Genomic DNA, 14145 nt, shown 5'->3' on the forward strand with positions numbered 1-14145 from the left:
CATTTGTAATCGCTGTCTACGCTCTTCGGGCTACTGAGGAGAAACTCGGGCGCTTAACCTTAGGCCTCGCCATCGTTGGAACGATACTGTCAGAGCTGCCCATAAACCCGAGCAGGCTGTTGGATACGATAAACAGGATGCCGTTGAGAGAGATTTCGTCGAACGGACGAGACGCTAATCTTCTGAGACGGAACATGTTTCTTCTGCAACTCTTTGAAGTGTGTTTCTCGATCTTCGATCACGCGGATGGCCCGAGAAGCTTGGCCACGAGAATGGTGATGGCGAGCGCCTGGTTTGGGCCTGCTCCCGTTCCGGTCCCTGTCCTAGCCCTAGCTGCTAATAAACTCCCCGACAAGAACAGAGGCCCGAGATTGCGGAGACAGTTGATACGCGCTTTAACCTGCGGATTCACTTCCTCTTACGCCAAGAGATCGGAATCCGAAGCCGCCTCTATGTTACTGAGATTCAACATCGCGAGAACCTGCTCCAGACAAGGGTTCATCCATGTCCAACAGCTCATGAAGCTCTACGCTAGAACACGAGTCCCGATGAACGAAAACGCTCCGGCAATGGTTCAGGCCGTGATTAACCGTGCTTCGATCTCGGAAACCGCAGAACACATCTGGGCGGCGTGTTTTCTGCTGTTCGGTTTCTCCAGCCAGACTCCGATTCTGCAGCTGAAGATCTCGGAACTCCTGTTTCTTGTCAAACAAGTAATCCTCCCGCTCGCCATCAGAACCTTCATCACGTTCTCGCGGTGCAGCGCCGCCTTAGAGCTTCTCAGAGTCTGCACGAACGCGTTGGAAGCCGCCGACCAGACGCTGGTAATGCCGGTGGAGAAGTGGCTCGACAAGTCGCTCTGCTGGAGACCGGTTCATACGAACGCCCAGCTAAACCCTGCTCTGTGGCAAGAACTGGCCTTGGCTCGAGCCACCGTGTTGGAGACTCGAGCCAAGCTGATGTTGCGCGGAGGCCAGTTTGGAATTGCCGATGATCTGATCAGAAAAGCAATATTTATTCGGACATCGATCTCAGGCGAGGATCATCCTTTGACTGTGTCTGCTCGGGAGACGTTGAGTAAGTTGACGAGGCTTTTGTCCAGTGTTCATCAGATTCATAACGCTTCACCATAGGGTTTTTAGGTTTCTTGTTGTAAAAGTTAGAGTTTCTCTCACTTTTTTTATTATCATTTTTTCTTACCATAAATTAGATTTATACGGAGGATTTAGTAATAAAACTTTCATGCTATAAGCAATTACTGTCTTTTTTTTTCTTACAACAGCAATCTCTGAGTTATTCGAATTTGATATGATTTCTAAAATACTTTCTTTTTTTTTTTAGAAAAAAAACAATATGAGTAGGAAAAAATTATTTCTGTGTAAGTAGAAAATAAGAGTCCTCAAGCAGGATCGAACTCGGGACCTTCAGTTTACAAGACTGACGGCTCTACCACTGAGCTATAAGGGCAAACCTGTAATAAATTGGCTGCTAAATAAGATGTACTCCCTCCTCCGTCGTTTTTTCCTCCGATGACTTGATTCCCACGTTATCTTTCACCTCCTCTGAAACAGCAACCATAGTTATGAAAATGATCCAAGGGATCAGAACTGTGATGAACTTCTTCGTGTTTCGATTCTTATGATCAAATGGCAAAAAGATCGAAACTTTATGACTGGAGCAATTCCAGTCATAATGAACAAAAATGGATCAACCGCTCAGATTCGATTCCGAAAAAGCAAAACTTTTCTACATATCTGTCTAAGAGTTCTATCATATCTAAAAACCAAAAAGCTTTCCTTCGGATCTTTGCTTCAGTCCAAGTCACTGCACTGCTTGTTCTCAGAACATGTCATGATATCTGAACCAAAAACCCTAACAGCCTCATGTCCAAAACTGTAACCTACGCTTCCGAAATCGGTTTCGTCATCATCACTGTCTACATGTCTTGGAGTCACAAGATTCTGATACCGCCTTCGGTTAATCAGGAACACGTTGAAGTAGTAACTCACCAACTGTCGTCTCGTCTTCCTTGGAAAGCATTTGGAAGCATTTTCCCAGAACCAATGAGAATCTGACCTTACCATGTCCTTGAACCTCTTTTCTTCCCTATCGGTCCATCCCAATGATACTTCCTCACCCATTTGATTGAATCTCCAGAGGAAAAAGACAGGACCCAGTTCACGTTTTAAGTCCATTCTCTTCTCCGCAATGTGGAATCTAACACATTCAACGGAACCATGGAGTCTACACCTGCAAGACTCTGGCCTTCCCTTCCCGATTGAATCGATGTTTTCTTCACTTTCCAAAGGCCATATGCTTGTTCCTAACCATTTGGAATCGCTGTCTGAAACGGGATCTGTCCATTGAGGCACTCGGGCTTGGAAAAGGGGTCCTACAGGCACGTGCCGTCGAGGGATCTCTGTCTCAGATGATTCAGCCATTGCCCTTGATGTTCCTGCAACAGGGTCTGTTCTCTCGGGTGTTTCAGTTTTAGAGACGCGGTTTGGTTCTCTGTTCTTGGTAAATCTCAGTTTTGTCTGATGGACTGGACTTTCATTGCAACATGAGCAAGAACGGGTTTTGGATACATCAAGACGCCTTATGCTGCATCTTAAGCTCTCTGTTTGGCGATCGTCTTCATACATAGAAGGATCCATTTTTTGGTGAACCTGAGATTTCAATCATCAGTTACGTTTAACATCAAACAACGATGTTTTTAGTTACAAGAGGCAAAGGAAAGAGGGAAGATAGAGAATGTAGAACATTAACAACATCCTATGAGAGTATGCAAGAAGAGTAAAATGTTCGCAGTGAGAATGGCACCTGAAGCAGAAAATGTTGAGTTCTTGATTCGGTATTCCGTCTTTGGACTAGTAGAGCCTCTTTTGCCCTAATAACTTGGATCCAGTACTCATTTCCTGTATGTTCCTTCCATTTTGACAGATTTGGTATCACCCCAACCGAAGGACCATGAGGACATTTCGCAGCCCGAGTGAGCCACTTCATCATCTCGGGCAAAGCTTCTTGCTTTCCCGCCCGCAAAATCTGACTGGTCTCAGCATCTTCAGAACTCAAAGCCAAAGCATCATCATCAAGAACAACACAAGACGTTTCTTCATCGTCGCTGCTGCTTTCTCTAAGTCTTTTCCTTGAGTCGAGCAATTTCAACTCCGATCCATCGATTCCATTGACAGTATGCTTACTTCCGAAAACCAAAGCTCCATTCTCTATTATGTACTTTTGACCCGAACCATCTTTCAGCAAACCCTCTAATCCATCACTTAGCTCATGCAACATTGCTCCATAAGAACCGCCGCTTTGGCAATCCTCTTCATCCCAATTCACAATCTTCGGTTTCTCCATCGCCCATTTCTCGATTCTCTCCAAGTCTTTAGAGCACATCAACCTTACAAATGGAGAAACTCCACACTCCAAACCCTATTGATTTGCCTCATTTCCTCACAAGCAATTCCTAGATACCGAATCAGACCCTCCTCTCTCTCTCTCCCCCTCTCTCCCTCTCTCTCTCTCTCTCACTCACTCACCAACACAAACAGCTTAAACAGATCAATGGAGGTCTATTGCAGCCTTCTTCCCCGAGGAAAATCAAGAGGGCTTGACCAAACAAGTTCCTTAGACTAGCCTCACGTTTTGCAGCTATTTTTGTTTCCAGGAATTGGTACAAACGAATCAAAGAGCAATAAAGGAACAAAAAATGAACAGAGGAGATTAAAAAAAATGACCTTTTTTCAAGAACAGAGACAGAAGCTACGATTGGGAGACAGAATCAGTGTGACGGTTTCTCCGGTGATTTTACCTGTTTTTTCAGATGCTGCTGTCTAAATCCCGTGAAGGGTTTTGTTCTGAAAATCCGCCATTGTCACAGAGACGAAGCCATACACTGACACAGAGACCAAATTCGAGATCAATGGAAAGACACGCAAGAACCCACACGGCCAAAATATTCTTTCGACACAAATTTAATTCTTTCGACAGGAAAAACCTATAATCGTTTCGAAGAAGGGGAAAAAAAAATCCTTCTACCCTTGTGGTTTGTAAATTATTTTAATGTATAATACTTTTAATTCATTTTAATTTATATGTGTTGATTAAAAAAATCGAAGACCATGGTGGGGTGGCTAATCTCCATTTGCATAATATCTAGGGTTTGTAAACTTGGCCCGAGTATTGGTTTTGTTATATTATTATCCCCCTAAAATGCATGAAATGGAATTATAACCTTCCTCTGTTTTTTTTTGTTTCTACATTTGTAATGTTTTTTTTTCTTTTGTTGTTGAATTGAAAAAACAACATTCTAGGTTTTTATAAAATAAAGAAAATCAACTAACTATTAACATAGAACAAACAAGTCGTAGCTGGGGAACCTCTAGGTGACATGGTTAAGGGGCATGACGAGAAACCATGAGGTCTAGGGTTCGAATCCCTACCATCCCCTTAAACTCTCACCTGTCGTCTGTCAGTTACGGCTGATTCATCACCTACATGTGTGTTGCAGGCTCGTGTGTGTGGACTTGGGTTTACTCGGCTCTGCGGGCCCGAAGGGCCACCGCTGTGACCCCTTAGTTAGCGAGCCAACGGCTGCGCCACAGGTTGTGTCATAGGCCACCGCTGTGACCGGGGGTTAGCGAACCCGAAAGGCTACGCTGGGGTCGGGGTTCCCAATGTATCAAAAAAAAAAAAACAAGTCGTAGCTAATTCGATCGGTTTGGCAATGATATAGTATATATCCGAGCTTCGGATACCCGATCAAAATGAGATGGAGTATGGATCCGTTGTCGACAAAAAAAATGATTTTCGGATTCGGGTTCAGACCGAAGAATTAGGGTTTAGGGTAAAGATCGAAACTCGGGTCGGGTATCCAACCCTCGTGAAATTGAAATTGGATACTTCGATCGAAAAACCCGAGAAAACAAGATCGAGATGAAATACACCGAAAAATTCGGATATCCGATCTGACCTTAACCGGTTCTTAGTCATTGTGCCCAAAAAGAATCTAAGCTTATGTTGTTTCCTCAAAAGAATCTGTGTCTCCTCCACTCACAGTTTCTACAGCAAAGCAATCTCTCAACACAATTTCCCAAAGAATCACTGAATAAACACAAGAATGTGTGTATTAGCAAAAGAATAAAATCCTATTTCTTCTTCATCCTCTTCTTTGTTTTGTTTCTGATATAAACAAACAGTAACAGAGCAAAGCTTGTGAATGCAACTTCAATCCTCATCCCATTTCTCATCTTCTTTATGATTCAACCAGTACCAATTCCTGCAGAAACCAGGGTTTTCTTTCAAGCTAAATCTGTGCAAATGACTTGGAAACAGCATGTTTCAGGACACAAACCTTGTCACAGACAGGACATGCATCACTTCTTTCCATCCATTCGAGTATGCAAGCGAGGTGAAAGTGGTGGCCGCATCCCGTGAGCATTTTCGGGTTCTCGGTCTCATATTCTGAAAAAATAAATTCTCGGGTATTTCACCATTGTTGCACCATGTAGTGCTGGATAACAAACTTAGGATGTCAGGATTCGATTACCTTCCAGACAAATCGGGCAACCATCCTCTTCAACTGATTCCTGGAAAATCTCGGAGAGCTCCATCTCATGTTTCTTTGGATCAAGATCTGTCTGATTGCCTGAAAGTATCTCCTTTTCTGCCATTCCATGTGAAACTACTGCTACACTGGTGTTGTTCATTTTTTCTCGAGCTGAGTCAGAATCCGTCCTTCCATTGTTACTCTGATTTCTCGGCAATCTTGGCGGAGATCGAAGGTTTCTCGGCGAGAAGTCAAAAGGCATAGGCGGAGGAGGTGACCTGTAGATATCAGGGGCTAACATCTCTATATTTGTCTCTTCCAACTCTGTGGATACCACAGAGGAAGGCCGGGCATGCGATAATGGAACATGCTCCTCTATAGTTCTCGGGTTCTGGAAACATATACATTTCAAAAAAATCAGACGAAAACACAAAAACTATATGAACAAGGTTAGAACCACTTTTCATGCTGGATTTTCATTTGCCAAGAGTCTCTCGGTTCAAGATTTCCTCGGTGATCTTTCATCAAGAAACATCATCTAGAATCTTTCTAACTGATCTCAACGAGTTTCCCCATCAAGGCTATACTATAGATATTGCAAAATAGACCGAGGTAGCTTTCAATGGCGACAAAGAAAAATGAAAATCGTAACGAATGAGCTCGTTGTAATATTTACGTCAGTTTTTCTCGGGAAACAACAGCAGCAACCGCCCATCCTCTCGTCACGTACCCATGCAGGAGATAGTTTCAGACAGTTCCAACTCTTCAGCACAACACTGACCTGAAAATCCCCGTCCCGACAACGTAAGCGACTTAACCATACATAACTGAACCTCTAACAGAGAAAACTCTGAAACCATACTTTGTAATTGGGAAAAGTTCGAACTTGAATGTGGTAAACACTTCAAAGAACATAACTTTTCACTGCAACGACGAGATAAAAGCAAAGATCATCACAATATGAAAGCATGTATCTGCATAAATACATTCAAACAGGTAATGGGTTGCATTGACAAAGAACAACCAGGGAAGAAACAAGCTTCTACACCTCGAGTTTATCTGATGGATTTCTGCAGATAATGATCTATAGGAGTTCGTGGTTAAATCAAATGCATAAAGCTACTGATCCTAACTTGATTTGATCTAGTTGTATAAACGAAAACAAGATCAAATCTAAACTGGTATGATCCTGTGATCAAAATAACAGGATGAAGGAATCGAAACCCTAACAGGATTTGAAACTAAGAACAGCAAGCTAAAGCAAAAACAGAAGAAATTAGAAGCAAAAGGGTGTGAGTGGGAGCGTAAACCCAATTCTCGAAACCCACCAAAAAAAGTTAAATAATCAAAACGAAGATGGGGCAGAGTTCGCAATTCGGAAACAACAAGACCCACGAAGATTAAACAGTTCAATATTAGCAAAAAGAAGATTTTTTTTTACAGAGAAGAAGGAAGAGGGACAATTCACCTACAAAGGAAAAAGAATCTGACCTTCTATTTTCCAGAGAAAATTCTGCTCTTTTTCCGGTGGAATTCCGGGAAAATTCTTGAACTTACAGTTGAATCAAATCTCTGTGGGAAATTATAAAAAAAAATGTCGCGCGGCTACGGAGGGAGACGACTTCTTCCGGTTGAACAACTCCAACACTCTAAACCCAAAGATAATCACTTGATTACTATTTGCTTAATTAAATATAAATACTTATAATGCGTCTATTGCATTCTGGTCCTTCAATGTTTTTGGTTTTCGTAATATAGACACCTAACTTTGTTTTCTTCGAACAGAGTACACACACTGGATTTGCATTAAAATCTATAGATATTATAGCTTTTCGAGTAGTAACATTAATGGACATACGAATCTTTGGTCTAGCGGTTTTTTTTGTTGTAGAGGTGAGAATCGCTGAAATAAAATCATAACATCTGTATTTATTTATATATAAATCTCGAATCCCTTTTGTTTTTTTTTTTGTGTGTTACATGTCCGGTTATTTTATTTACAGGGACGATATGTTTTCCTTTTAGGATGTTTTCCTGTCCTAAAAGGAAGAGGAAACAAGGAGTTATCATAAGGAAATTTTGATAAGGTAATTTAAGAAAAACATTAAAAAAAACCTGAATAATCCAATAACTAAATAAAACGCCATATAATTTATAACTTCTAATGATAGGAATTGGAAATCTACACGGAAAAGGGACGCTTTGATAAAATGAAAAACAAAAGAAAAAGAAAACAGGTGGCCATTTCAGATTTCGGTTTGGATTCGGTTCGATTATATTCGGGTTCGATTATTTCAGTTATAAAAAAACTATAACCATTCAGTTTTTATATAAATTCTGTTTCGATTCGGTTCGATTTCGATAAAAAAACTCATTTTTTAAAAAAAAATCGTCGATTTTTTCGGTTATTTTTTTATTCGGTTCAATTTCAGTTTTTTCGGGTTTACAAAAATCATAACCGTTTGTTTTGATGTCGGGTTCGGTTCAGATACGGTTATGTCTTATTTGGTTTGGTTCGACTCTGTTATTTCGGTTAATAACCGAAATGGCGACCCCTAACAGCAACCGGTAATTGAAAACTCGACTTAGGAATATTCTCAAAGCCTCTAACGTATGTATTAGATGCAATGCAACGCAGACCACACAAAAAAAATGATTTCACATCTTTGGACATTCCACAAAAATTCATCTCTTCCATTCCCAAAAAGCACAAGAACAAAAAAAGAAACGTACTTAAAAGGGTTCACGAAGGAAACAAAAAGAGAGAGGGAGAGGAATGACCTTGGTTGAAGAATGAGATCAGGCCGTGAGGAGATGCTCGAGGGCTTCAAAGAAGAGAGGGGCCATCTCCGGCGAGGGAGTCTTGACGGCGCATTTGAGGCCTTGATTCCCCACCACGGCCGTCAGTTCTATCAGTAACGGTACTCCTCTCGGTAGCTTCGCCGATAGATACAGCACGTCCTGCTTCCCGTTCTTCCTCTTCGCTATGAAATACATGTTCGACGCCGCCAGCAAATCCAGCGTCGACTCCACGCTCTGTATCGTTATCCCTTGGAAGTCCTTCTGTACCTCGTTCGAGTCTGGCAACGATCTCCATGTCTGCCCAAACGAGAGAAGATATCCGGGTTTTCAGCAAATCTTGAAACCGAATGGTTCGATCTGGAATGAAGGTCCCGGGATGTGAATTATGCGGGTGGAAGATTTTTGTTTTTATTTTTACCTCGAGGAAGTTTCCACGTTCCATCCTGCCATCTTCAGTGAAGAGCGAATGGAGTAAGACCTTATCGTTGAAGTACCACACCGGCTGCTGATTGTTTTTCACCGCGACTTGCAAAAGCGAGCTGGGAGGACCGGCCGACATGTTCTGCAACAACACCATTGGCAACATTGTCCTGGCTGATGTTCCAGGTTGCAGAGATGGAATCTAAAAGACAACAACATCAACAACAGACATTAGTTCCGAAAAATCCGGAAACATTTGTTCCTTGACAACAATGAGTTTATATATTGAGAATATTTTATTAGAGTTACCTGAAGAGGCCCGGCAGCTGCAAGGCCAAACGTGTTTTTGTTGAATTGAATCATGAAGCCATCGAGCGGCATCTGTGAGTTGTTCTCAAAAAGCATGCTGTAGAATACTTGTCCGTCCCTTCGGGCTAGTTGGGCGCTGATCTGAAGACCTTGACCGGTGGTTGCTGGCAGGAGAACAGGCAATGGGGGACTGCAATCATGTTCATAAGATCAAATAAGCACGGCCTGAAATATGGCCCTACAGAATATGTATATACAAACGAAGAGACAATTTCCTTATTGAATCCATACTCACCCAGACGGAGTTGTGGGTTGATCGGAGGGGACAATGGCCGCATTGTCTAATCCCATTAGGTCACCTAACAGATCAGGCACAGGAGCAGGGGCAGGTTGACTCGCAGTGGCAGGAGGAGGAGCTGCACCGTTGGCTGGAGGAGCAGATGTCTCGGAGTATCCAGCTTCACTCCCTTCAACATAGTCCTCATCTTCGGTTTTCTGAACCGTGGTCTTCAAACGGGTCACGAAAGCCTCCGGCGGCTTGTGATACACGGAGGACAAAGTAGCGATATTTGCGAGAAGCTCGTCTAAGAGCGATGGGTCAAGCTGGTTTGAATCGTCGGTAATCACAGGCTTTTCAGCCAAAACAACATCCTTGGCCGCCTAGTCAAAAGAAAACGCAATGATATCTTAAGAAATTGGACGTATGATTTGTTATCCAGAATTTCAAGCTAGGTGATCACTAAAAGCTAGTGAATCAAGGGTAAGCACCTCAGGGTCGGTAGAGAGAAGACGCCAGTATATGTATGCACGATCTCTGAGATCGGGATTGTCTGTTTCTACAGTAGCATTGTTCAAGACAACCTGAAAACATAAAACACTGTAATAAACACACCTTTCTTGTAATATTGCTTCAACGTGGATATATTTCGAACCTGAATCATTTGCTGAGGGCCTTCAGTTGGTTTCTTCAAAAATAGTTTCACAGTAGCTGTTAGCAGCTGCAGCTGGACTTGAGGAGGTTCTTCAGGGAAACTCTCCAGGAAGCTCTCGAGAAGTTCATCCGCATTATCGATTCTCTCAGCGTATTCACCGATGATCCATATCATGGATGCCTATCAAGATGTAAACAAATGTTAAAAGAGAATGAGACCACCATCCCAAGATTTGATAATTTGGTGGGAAAACAGCTATATTAAACCAAATTAGAAAGTTCATTACCTTAGCTTCTGGCTCATCCAAAGTGTCTAAACTCTCACAGAGTGTTGCAATTATGGACTCATACCTGTAAGTTGCTTCTGTTAATATAGCCAAGACTAAAGAAACCGCAATTACGACAACAATGGAAATATGGTAACTTACGTGTTAGGATATCTTCTAAAGATATCTTTGATGACTATAATAGCCTCCTGGACAACATAGTTCACTTTGATCTTGATCAACTCAAGTAAAACACTAATGCAACGCTCAGCTGCTCTTTCCAGCTTAATGGCACAGCGGCCTATGGCACGGACAGCCTTTCTAACAAAATCAACATCTACTTCTGTGGCATACTCTTTGAACTCCAGAAGAACCTACAATAGCATTTACCAGAATCATCGCCATAAGACCTGTACATACCTAAGATGATTGAGACGAATGGAAGATGGCATAGTTTGCTCAACAATCAACATACCTGGTCTATGTTTCTATCAGAAGCAAGCTTTATCATAGTTTCCAGCTTCTCCATCTTGACATAAATCGGATCATTATACTTGCAGAAGAATACCTATCAAAAACAGAATCATGCATAAGCATACCCTATCTTACTTGTAACATAATCACTTAATTGCCTAGTATGTGATTCTCGCGCAAGGATTACGTTACCTTAATTTCATGGGCAAGGATGGTGGGTCGCTTTTGGACTATAAGGTTAATGTTTCGAAGAGCAACATATTGTATCTCAGGTTCAGCAAAAAGCAACGTAACTAGTGGAGGGGCCATCTTCTTGCAAAGATTTCGAATAACATCTGTACTAGTAATAAGTTCCATTTGCTGAAGGATCATCTGCAAGATGGACCATTAAAGAAAGAAAAGGAAATGGGAAAATGGATTAGAAAATAATAAGCTCCATTTACTGATGTTTTATGCACAAGTTTGATCAAGTACCAAATGACTGCATGGAAAAAAGAAATAAACTGGACGCATCTCACCTTAACCGCTGAAAGTACAACGGCGCAGTTCGCATGCTGCAACCTTGGGGTGACTCTCTCAACAATATTTTCAGCTTCACGAGGGTCTGCTGCCTTATACCTTGACAACGCATCTAGTATAAAAACTTGACCCCACCTGCAATGATAATAATCAGTATTAAGTTGGAACCAACAGAAGCTGCCGTCTTCCAGCAAGAAAATAGATATAACCATTTAATGGAGCACCTTCACCGATCAAGTCAACAAAAATGAATCTGTATATACACATAAATCTCCTGAATAACATAAAAATCGTGAATAACTGCTACAATTTGAAAATAGAAATAAAGTAAAAAGTCCATGTAGACGCAAAACCCATATCCATATCACAACATGCAAGCCATTTCAGAGCTATTCAGATTATACCAGGTCCAAATATGTAAATCAGAGGGAAGTACTTACTCTGTGCATTCATTTAGAGCAGTAAGCAGCTTCGTAAGGGTAGCACTAGTCACCTCAAAGATGGGCCTCGTACTATTCTCTTGAATTTCAGCAAGAGCGGCTACAGCATTTGCAACAACCATTGGATTATTGTCTGATATCAAATCCTTCAAGGCGTCGAGGAAACCTCGATCCTCAACTAATTCAGCATTTATGTCATAAAGCTTAGCGACACATATAGCTGCTGTCTTTCGGACATATGGGTCATCATCCTGACGAAAGAACATGCGAACATTAGAGATGCTCAAAACAATGTTTCAATGAGAAGGTAGCATTCAAAACTTAACCTTGAGGCACTTCTGAAGAGGATCACACAGATATTCTGTGATTTTATCAACACGGATGCAGCCCATTGTCCGCACAGCCAATGCACGGATCAATGGATTTGGGTCTTGTGAATCCTGCAGAAACATGAACACTTGTACAGTAAATCCATAGCTACATATTTTTGCAATTTAAGATGATTAATTCCTCTACCTTTTTTTTGCCCAAAAAACACAACAAATGGAGGAAATTGATACATAAAATTGTTTTAACTTGGCCAGGCTACTGATTGAAATGTCTACAGGCAGGTAGCTTAGGAGTTACCTTTACAAAAGTATTTACTGCAAGAATAGCGAGATCTGGCTGGCTTTTGGCATAATTTATGAGATACAAGTAAACAAGCTTCTTCAGCTCCAAATTTTCAGTTTGCATGCAATTGACTACATCAGTGAAAAGTGAAGAAACATCCTTTCCCACGGTCATTGCAGCTATCACCTTCTTAACGGCATCTTTTCTCTTATCCTACGAAGCATAAACATAAATAGGGGGAAAGAAAGGTTAGCAAATTGAGGATATACAGGAAAAACGCATTCCCCTAATTGAATCAGTAACATAGGCATCTATCTGAACTGTAAATTTGGTCAAGGGAAATACGCAGAAAAACTCATTCCAGGTGAACGCCAAGAGTTGAAATGGGTTGACATTATATAAAAAATACTCTTATTTTGCTATTCTTACTTCAACACATACCCTTCTCTTGATGTGACCATGTGATCCAAAATATAGTATGATCACATTTTGATTTTATTGATTATAACGTTAAATTTATGATGATCTCACTAATTCATTATATTCATACATTGTATATCTTACTAATTATTTGATTAAAACATCATAAATTTAACGTTATGAGCAATGAGATCAACATGTGACCATAATATATTTCGGGTCATATGGGTCATATGGTCGGGTATGTGTTGAAGTAAGAATAGTAAAGAAGGGTATGTGTTACGTAGGAATAGCAAAGTAAAGGTATTTTTGATAATGTCACGGATCACACTAAACAGGACTGGAGAGAGAGAAATGTCACAAGCATTTGCTTATTCCTAATCTCTGGCTACTTGAACTGAAATCTACCGGGAAGGCAGATCTGTTACAGATTCAAAGCCAAACTCTTTGTAGGTTTCTCGGCAGGTCCGACCAAAAAAAAAAATCGAAGATCCCAACGCGTGTTAGCAGAGTAAGAAGAAGACAACTATTCACTAATCAACCTCTGATCCTCTAACAGATTGCCTGATTCCAAACCCAACGCATGTGATCAACCAATACGTTTCCTCACAGTTTCTACGAGATTGCATTTATCCCCGCAAATTCTTTTCTTAAAATCCGCTACTCTCTATTCCTGGATATTTCCCAATAAATAACTGGGCATATCTCCATAACACACCCGAGTTTCCGATCTTTCCCCCACAACACCGAAGCTAATTTCACTAAGAAACAACAAGATCAGCCCATGAATTCGAATCCGAAACTACACAGATCCAGAAGAATAGGGAGAAAAATAAAATCGATCGGCGAAACCCCAGAACCAGAATCACCAACCGGGAGATCAGAGAGAGAGAGAGAGAGATGTAAGAAGAACCTTGTACTGGGAATTGAGCTCCTCTTTGAGCTCAGGGATCTCTCCCTTCTTCGTGGTAGAAAAGTATTTGGAATCGTGACCGCTCATCCCTCCCTTCTTTGACCTCGATGCTTCTTCTTCCCCGTGAGATGAGAGAAAGAGAGACGATGACCGAAAATGCTCCAACGGAAGACGCCGGTGGCATTGTTTCTCCATACTTGGGCCGATTGATTAATGGGCTTTCTTGCAATTGCATGTAACATTGGAACAATAAGCCCATATTTAAGCACAAGCATGAATGACGAAAAAATCATGGGCTTTTGGTAAAAATTTCGTGCCATGTCGTAAAAGGGTGCAATTTGTATCTATAAACTCGTTTCTTTTTCTTTTTTTTTTAACGAAACGTTTTGTTAAATTTGGTAAACTAATTATTATGTCTGTGGTGAAAGCACGAAAACACCTTCTTCCTTTTTTTTTACTTCGTGAAAATTTCATGTAGGTTCAAA

General features: G+C 41.2%; 4 protein-coding genes across 6 annotated transcripts in view; 1 reads left to right on the forward strand and 3 right to left on the reverse strand.

The window, feature by feature from the left end:
• LOC104814630 overlaps nucleotides 1-1255 on the forward strand; it is a 5409-nt gene extending 4154 nt beyond the window's left edge. Inside the window, exon 3 of the mRNA XM_019203831.1 lies at nucleotides 19-1255. Within this exon, the coding sequence (XP_019059376.1) occupies nucleotides 19-1133 (1115 nt within the window). The 3' untranslated portion in view covers nucleotides 1134-1255. The remainder of the gene's footprint in view (nucleotides 1-18) is intronic.
• A 405-nt stretch (nucleotides 1256-1660) lies between these two features.
• Nucleotides 1661-4018, reverse strand: LOC104814640 (AT-rich interactive domain-containing protein 2). 2 transcript variants are annotated; one of them, XM_010542798.2, is made up of 3 exons: nucleotides 3818-4018; nucleotides 2824-3657; nucleotides 1661-2669 (listed from the first exon to the last, which is right to left on the reverse strand). In XM_010542798.2, the coding sequence occupies exons 2-3, from the start codon at nucleotides 3400-3402 to the stop codon at nucleotides 1812-1814; spliced, it is 1437 nt and encodes a 478-aa protein (XP_010541100.1). In that variant the 5' UTR covers nucleotides 3403-3657; nucleotides 3818-4018; the 3' UTR covers nucleotides 1661-1811. The 2 variants fall into 2 exon arrangements, with proteins under 2 accessions (XP_010541100.1, XP_010541093.1); XM_010542791.2 differs by having other exon boundaries at nucleotides 2824-4018.
• A 956-nt stretch (nucleotides 4019-4974) lies between these two features.
• On the reverse strand, nucleotides 4975-7218 carry LOC104814651 (probable E3 ubiquitin-protein ligase RHB1A). 2 transcript variants are annotated; one of them, XM_010542819.1, is made up of 6 exons: nucleotides 7046-7218; nucleotides 6417-6478; nucleotides 6231-6335; nucleotides 5555-5945; nucleotides 5360-5469; nucleotides 4975-5284 (listed from the first exon to the last, which is right to left on the reverse strand). In XM_010542819.1, the coding sequence occupies exons 3-6, from the start codon at nucleotides 6267-6269 to the stop codon at nucleotides 5261-5263; spliced, it is 564 nt and encodes a 187-aa protein (XP_010541121.1). In that variant the 5' UTR covers nucleotides 6270-6335; nucleotides 6417-6478; nucleotides 7046-7218; the 3' UTR covers nucleotides 4975-5260. The 2 variants fall into 2 exon arrangements, with proteins under 2 accessions (XP_010541121.1, XP_010541115.1); XM_010542813.1 differs by lacking the exon at nucleotides 6417-6478.
• A 928-nt stretch (nucleotides 7219-8146) lies between these two features.
• On the reverse strand, nucleotides 8147-13817 carry LOC104814663 (beta-adaptin-like protein C). Its single transcript, XM_010542832.1, has 15 exons — nucleotides 13661-13817; nucleotides 12343-12540; nucleotides 12042-12155; nucleotides 11716-11966; nucleotides 11275-11410; nucleotides 10949-11128; nucleotides 10758-10850; nucleotides 10445-10656; nucleotides 10304-10367; nucleotides 10018-10197; nucleotides 9854-9946; nucleotides 9381-9745; nucleotides 9086-9275; nucleotides 8775-8978; nucleotides 8147-8653 (listed from the first exon to the last, which is right to left on the reverse strand). The coding sequence occupies exons 1-15, from the start codon at nucleotides 13745-13747 to the stop codon at nucleotides 8354-8356; spliced, it is 2667 nt and encodes an 888-aa protein (XP_010541134.1). The 5' UTR covers nucleotides 13748-13817; the 3' UTR covers nucleotides 8147-8353.
• Nucleotides 13818-14145: the final 328 nt, after the last annotated feature.

The sequence above is a fragment of the Tarenaya hassleriana genome, unplaced genomic scaffold (assembly GCF_000463585.1).
Source record: "Tarenaya hassleriana unplaced genomic scaffold, ASM46358v1 Cleome1, whole genome shotgun sequence".
NCBI classification, from domain to species: Eukaryota; Viridiplantae; Streptophyta; class Magnoliopsida; order Brassicales; family Cleomaceae; genus Tarenaya; species Tarenaya hassleriana.

Excerpts from the sequence above, each read along its gene's own strand:
- LOC104814651 (XM_010542813.1), bottom strand. The coding sequence starts at position 6,269 with ATGGGCGGTTGCTGCTGTTGTTTCCCGAGAAAAACTGAC. Across the intron at positions 5,946-6,230 it reads GTTTCCCGAGAAAAACTGAC|AACCCGAGAACTATAGAGGA; the intron begins GTAAATATTACA and ends ATATGTTTCCAG. Across the intron at positions 5,470-5,554 it reads TTGCCCGATTTGTCTGGAAG|AATATGAGACCGAGAACCCG; the intron begins GTAATCGAATCC and ends TTATTTTTTCAG.
- LOC104814663 (XM_010542832.1), bottom strand. The coding sequence starts at position 13,747 with ATGAGCGGTCACGATTCCAAATACTTTTCTACCACGAAGAAGGGAGAG. Across the intron at positions 11,967-12,041 it reads CTCTTCAGAAGTGCCTCAAG|GATGATGACCCATATGTCCG; the intron begins GTTAAGTTTTGA and ends TTCTTTCGTCAG. Across the intron at positions 10,198-10,303 it reads TGGATGAGCCAGAAGCTAAG|GCATCCATGATATGGATCAT; the intron begins GTAATGAACTTT and ends ACATCTTGATAG.
- LOC104814640 (XM_010542798.2), bottom strand. The coding sequence starts at position 3,402 with ATGTGCTCTAAAGACTTGGAGAGAATCGAGAAATGGGCGATGGAGAAA. Across the intron at positions 2,670-2,823 it reads CTCAACATTTTCTGCTTCAG|GTTCACCAAAAAATGGATCC; the intron begins GTGCCATTCTCA and ends TTGAAATCTCAG.